Genomic DNA, 6,000 nt, shown 5'->3' with positions numbered 1-6,000 from the left:
TCCTGGGGCAGACGATTCCACGTGTATTGGATGTCCCTCCAAGTGAAAGCAAACTGTGGCCTGCACTCTGGTGCCAGTGGTATTGAGAAGAAAGCATTTGCAATGTCAATTGTGCCATACCACTTGGCTGCCTTTGATTCCAGTTCATACTGGAGTTCCAGCATGTCCGGTACAGCAGCACTCATACCTGGAGTGACTTCATTTAGGCCACGATAATCTACTGAGCTGGACCAGCAGCTCCCTGGCAGAAGGTGCCTGTTGTGTGCCCATCAGAACTGGAGCAAGAGGGATTCCCCCTCCCCATTCCAGCCCCAGGGCTGCAAAGGAAGGATGAGGTGCCTGGAGTGAGTCGCCTGACTCCCTTCCTTTCACAGGGGGAAAGAGTCCCCTCCCTGTCCCTGCCTGGGGATCCTGTCTCACATGGAGACAAGGAAAGGTGATTCTGCTGCCCAGATCTGGTTTCATCAGGACCAAGGACTCTGATGGACACAAGGATTTCTCCCTAGCTGAGGGAGGGAACATCAGACATGAGATCACAGAGTGATCCCCATGAGGCCTGAGGCACCAGGAGGGAGGCTAGAAGAGCTGGTCTTCTCCTGCTGAGCTGGGCTGGGCTCCTGGGACAGTGGGAGCTCATGGCAACCCATCAGCCCTGACAAGAGACAGCTCTACCCAGGAGCAGCTTCTCTGTCAAGCACACAGGGCTGGGGACACTGCCTGTAGGCACCAAGGAGAGACCTGTGAGGCTGAGAAAGCTGACAGATGCTGAGAGCTCACTGGAGGAGAAAGGTAAAGAGACTGCTTTGAGCTTCCTGCTCTTGTCACTGGATGGAAGAGGGAGCTGAGCATTTATTGATAACTTTGCAGAAGGCAGTGCAAACTCATTTGTCATTAGGACTTCTCAGAGCATCTCCTGAGACCTGCACACACAGAGATTGCCCTGGGCAGTGCCCTGATGCCAGGAGGGGTCTGCACAGCAGAGCTGAGCACAGGGTGGGTTGGGTGAGGTCTGTGAGTACAGAGCAGGAGGTGACATGGGCAGAGAGAAGCAGCTGCAGGGACAGCTCCAGGCAGCAAAGACGTTGTCAGGGAGGGAGAAGGAGCTGATCCCACAAAGGGATCATGAAGGTGGGTATTTGGTATCTCCCTGACATCCCTCATGGCACAAACACTTTCCCACAGCAACTCCCTGGAATTTGCCACCCAGCACAGATTCTGAGCCCATAGTTCCAGGGTTTCAGGATGAGTCTTCTTGTTGGCAGCATGATCCCCAGTGAGCAGAAACCCCTCGGTGCCTATCTGTCTATCCTTCTCCTTCTAGGCTTGGCTGGAGCATTTCTTGCTGTTCCTCTCCTGACCTTGCTGCATTTGTCCCGCTATAGCGTGGGGGTCTATGTCTATTTTTGGTAGGGCTGGCACCGAGCTGACCCTCACTTCAGGACCTCCATCTGTAGGACTAAGGACTTTGCAGGGTCTCCTGCTGGTCTGCAGGCTGCCTTCCACACTGGCACTGCTCTCCAAGGGACTCTTGTGGCCAGAGAGGACCCCATGCAGCAGACATCTGGACCTGTGTGTCCCTGGCTTGGAGCAGGGAGCTGAGATCCTCCTTGGGTAGGAGGAGACCGCCGGAGCGCTTTAGAGCTCTGCCCGGGGAGACTGGATTGGTCAGCTCTAAGCCGGTCCAGTTTCTTCTACAGGGAGCACCAGGGTGTCATCACAGAGCACCCAGCACAGGGCAGCTGAGACCAGGGCTGATGGACAGAGCAGGTCTCCCTACTCTCTACTCAGGGGAAGGTTTCACTGGCACTGCAGCAGAAGAAACACTCCTCAGGTACAGGCAGGAGAAAACCAAAGCTCCAAAGCTCTGCTCTGCCCTTGGGTGAAACTGCAGTGACAGTGCTGAAAAGCTCCTTCCTATCCACAGGGGATTTAGTCTGAGATCACAACATCCTTCTATTTACTGACTGCTGCCAGGCAGGACTGAGTTCTCCCGAGCCCACAGCTGACCCTCCTCCCAGCAGTGGCACGCTCAAGCCAGCACAAAGCAGACCTCCCAAAAGGGACCTGACAAATCTTCCTGACTACAGAGATTCAATCTGAGGGTATTCAATAAGAATTTGAAGAGATTTTCCTCAAGGAAGAGTTCCTGAATTCTCACTCACTGCCTTTTCCTCCTTGGACAGGTCTCCACACTGGATCCCAGCAGATGTCCAACAGCAGCTCCATCAGCCAGTTCCTCCTCCTGCCCTTTGCAGACACACGGGAGATGCAGCTCCTGCACTTCTGCCTCTTCCTGGGCATCTACCTGGCTGCTCTCCTAGGCAATGGCCTCATCATCATCACCATAGCCTGTGACCACCACCTCCACACCCCCATGTACTTCTTCCTCCTCAACCTCTCTCTTACTGACATTGGCTACATCTCCACCACTGTTCCCAAATCCATGGCCAATTCCTTGTGGGACACCAGGGCCATTTCCTACACAGGATGTGTGGCTCAACTCTTTTTCTTTGTATTTTTCATCGCAACAGAGTACTATATTCTCACTGTCATGGCCTATGACCGTTACGTTGCCATCTGCCACCCCCTGCACTACGGGACCCTCCTGGGCAGCAGAGCTTGTGCCCACATGGCAGCAGCTGCCTGGGCCAGTGGGTTTCTCTGTGCTGTGCTGCACACAGCCAGTACATTTTCACTGCCCCTCTGCCATGGCAACGCTGTTGACCAGTTCTTCTGTGAAATCCCCCAGATCCTCAAGCTCTCCTGCTCAGATGCCTACCTCAGGGAAAATGGAGTCATTGTGGTCAGTCTCTGTTTAGATTTTGGGTGTTTTGTGTTCATTGTGGTGTCCTATGTGCAGATCTTCAGGGCTGTGCTGAGGATCCCCTCGCAGCAGGGACGGCACAAAGCCTTTTCCACCTGCCTCCCACACCTGGCTGTGGTCTCCCTCTTTGTTAGTACTGCCGGTTTTTCCTACCTGAAGCCCCCCTCCATCTCCTCCCTAATTCTGGACTTAGTATTGGCATTTCTTTACTCGGTGTTTCCACCAGCAGTGAACCCCCTCATCTACAGCATGAGGAACCAGGAGGTCAAGGATGCCATGTGGAAACTGAGGACTGGATGTTTCTAAGCAGCAACAAACTCCTCATCTTCTGCTGACCATGTAACTCATGTTACGACCAGCCTGTATTCTGTAAGTTTTTTAGGTTTGTTTTTTTTTTCCTTTACTTTTTTCTGTCATGTAATAGAATATTTCATATTCATCCCATTTCTAATGCAGCATCTTCTGGTCTTGTGTGACCTATATGATGTGTAATGATGAGCTGTGCTCTCTGTGCATTGTGTCTGTGTTCAAAGGGCCATGATTTTTCTGTCTTTTTTTCTTTTTTCTTCCCTTACATTTATAAACAATTTACAAGCTTGTCTTCAGCAGCTGAATCATTTGACTCCTTCTCTGGCATGGCAATGCTTCCCCACCATGATAGACTGGGAATTTCCAGGATTGGGACTGATGGCAGTTGAAGAAATACTCTCCTTCCCCTGTACCTGCATTACCTCCAGTGTGTCTCTTTCATCTCCACCATCATTCAGGTGTTTCCACCTCTCCTGATGGCACTGCCATGCCTAAGGACATCTTTTAAGCAGACTAGCTGGATGTATGCACTTTACTTTGATCACAGGATTCCACCTGCACTTCCTCTTTGGTCATTCAAATGCCACTCAGGTCTCTGGTTTCTGCTTTGAGCTCCAGAGAGTTGGAAAATGTCCCATCTTTCAGAAGTCTAATGAACTGTTCTCTCAGAATGTCAGTGTGTTGATAAGTGAGCTTTCTATGTATCTGATTAAAACTATTCTGCGAGAGAATCTCCTCTGAAAGCTGACCCCCTTCACACACTGCTTGGCCATAGCAGGCAGCTGAGGAGAGAGATTTCATGGTTATTAAACTGTGTCATGTTGAACTGCTGTTTGTTGTCAGAGAAATCTGTCTGTGCCTTTGAGCACAGATGATGCCAGGAAAAGCGTTGGGAGTCCCAGGAGGCCAGTGAGGGAACTGCTGGGCTTGGAGAAGAGCAAGGTTCACCAGACAGGGTTGGATCTGAAGAGACTGCTTTTCCTGCCTGTCCAGATCTCCTTAGGAGACCGATATCCACAGCTCAAAGCCATCCTGAAACTGAACCATCCCTAAAACTGTGTGTGTCCTAGAGCTGAGTCTTCCTTCCCCCACCAACATGTCTTTATGCTGAACATCATGTAATTGGCATGGAATACCCTCCTTGGCCAGTTTTGGTCACCTGTCCTGGTTGTGTCCCCTCCCAGCTCCCTGGAGGCCACCCACCTTCCAATTAGCAGGGCAGTATGAACAATTAAAATGTCCTTGACTGCTGGGAAACAACCAAACCGTATCTGTGTTATCATCACTGCTCTCATCCGAACTCCCAAACACAGCACCACACCCAACCTGCTGCTATAAAGAAAATTCACTCTATCCTAGCAGGAAGCAGGCCAGCTTGGTAGGCAACAAGTGCAAGACAATGGTGGGGTGACTCCTGTAGTCATACAGTATGGATAAACCCCTTGGTTAGTTATGGTCAGCTGGGCCTGTTCTGTCTCCTGCCAGGTACTTGTGCACTCCCAGTTGACTCATTTCTGGAGCAGAATTAGAAAAAAGCCCTTGATGCTGTGCAAGCCCTGCTCAGCAAGCAACAAACATGTTTAGTTAGACTTTTTTGCTTACAAATCCAAACCTCAGAACTGTAGGGGACACCAGCATGAAAATTAATTCCACCCTACCTATTCCCTAAGGTAGCAGGAGAAGATCTCTCCTGGTTGGAAATCTTCTTGATGTGCCTATTCATGAAATCCCAGAGATTCTCAAGGTCTGTTTGATGTGAAGCTCCATTTTCTTAACAGTTCACATCTCCTTGCAGATGGGTCTTCAAAGTTGTGGTGCATCAAACAAAATGACAGCAAGAGGTGTTAAAGACCCTGGGACTCTATTGCTGGAATTTTTAGCATCTTTGAAGGCCGATTATGGTAGAGATTAAATATGACATCAGGCTTTTTTAGGACCATTCTCATGGATGGGAATGCCCTGAGCTCCAAGCTTAACAGAGCTCCTAGTGTGGTACTTGGGAAGATTTCAGGACAGGAACATCTTTCAGCCCTTGCACCTTCTGTTTTGGAGTTATAGCTGTATGTTTAGAAGTTTTGAATGTGGATTCTGGTAGAGCCATAAGATGACATCAGGCCCTGTTAGTACCGTTCCCTGTCTGGGAATGCCCTGATCTCCAAGGTTACTGGGGCTACCGCCTTTTTCTGTGGAGGTTTCAGGCCAGGAACATCTTTATCCCTCAAAGGTTTTGTTTGGGAGCTATTGCTGGATGTTTAGTGTTTTTGAAGGTGGGTGCTGGTGGAGCCAGAAAACGACGTCAGGCACAGTTAGGATGATTCTGTTGTCTATGACAGCCCTGAGCCCCAAGGTTACTGGGCCTGCTAGTGTGCTACCTTAGGAGGTTTCAGGCCAGGAAGATTTCTAGGCCCTCACAACTTTTGCTTAGGAGCTTTTGCTGGATGTTTAGAAGTTTCAAAACTAGAAGCTGGTAGAGTGAAAAAGTGATGTCTTGCATTGTTATCACCATTGCATTGTCTATAAAAGCCTGAGCCCCCATGTTACTGGGCTCTCTTTTGGGCAACTTGGGGAGTTTTCAGGTCAGGAACATCTTTCAGCTCTCACACCTTTTGTTTGGCATCTATTACTGGACGCTTAGCATTTGTGAAAGTTGACACTGGTAGAGGTAGAAAACGACAGCAAGTACTTTTAGGACTATTCCATCGTATATGAAAGCACTGAGCCCCACGGTTACTGGGGCTGCCTTTAGTCTACCTGGGCAGGTTTCAGGTCAGGAGTATCTTTCAGCCCTCACACATTTAGTCTGTGAGCTATTGCTGCACATTAAGCATGTTCAGAGGTGGGTGCTGGTAGAGCTTGAAAGTGATGCC

At 49.8% G+C, this 6,000-nt stretch overlaps 1 protein-coding gene across 1 annotated transcript; it reads left to right on the top strand.

The window, feature by feature from the left end:
• Positions 1 to 2,206: 2,206 nt before the first annotated feature.
• On the top strand, positions 2,207 to 3,130 carry LOC311203125 (olfactory receptor 14A16-like; the record flags this gene model as incomplete). The annotated part of the gene is made up of 1 exon (XM_084277759.1): positions 2,207 to 3,130. One exon carries the CDS (start codon positions 2,207 to 2,209, stop codon positions 3,128 to 3,130), a length of 924 nt encoding a protein of 307 aa, XP_084133885.1.
• Between the last annotated feature and the right edge of the window lie 2,870 nt (positions 3,131 to 6,000).

This window comes from Gallinula chloropus, assembly GCF_964237585.1.
Source record: "Gallinula chloropus genome assembly, chromosome: 35".
Lineage (NCBI taxonomy): Eukaryota > Metazoa > Chordata > Aves > Gruiformes > Rallidae > Gallinula > Gallinula chloropus.
The sequence above is the reverse complement of the archived record's forward strand: the minus strand, read 5'-3'. Positions and strand labels throughout refer to the sequence as shown.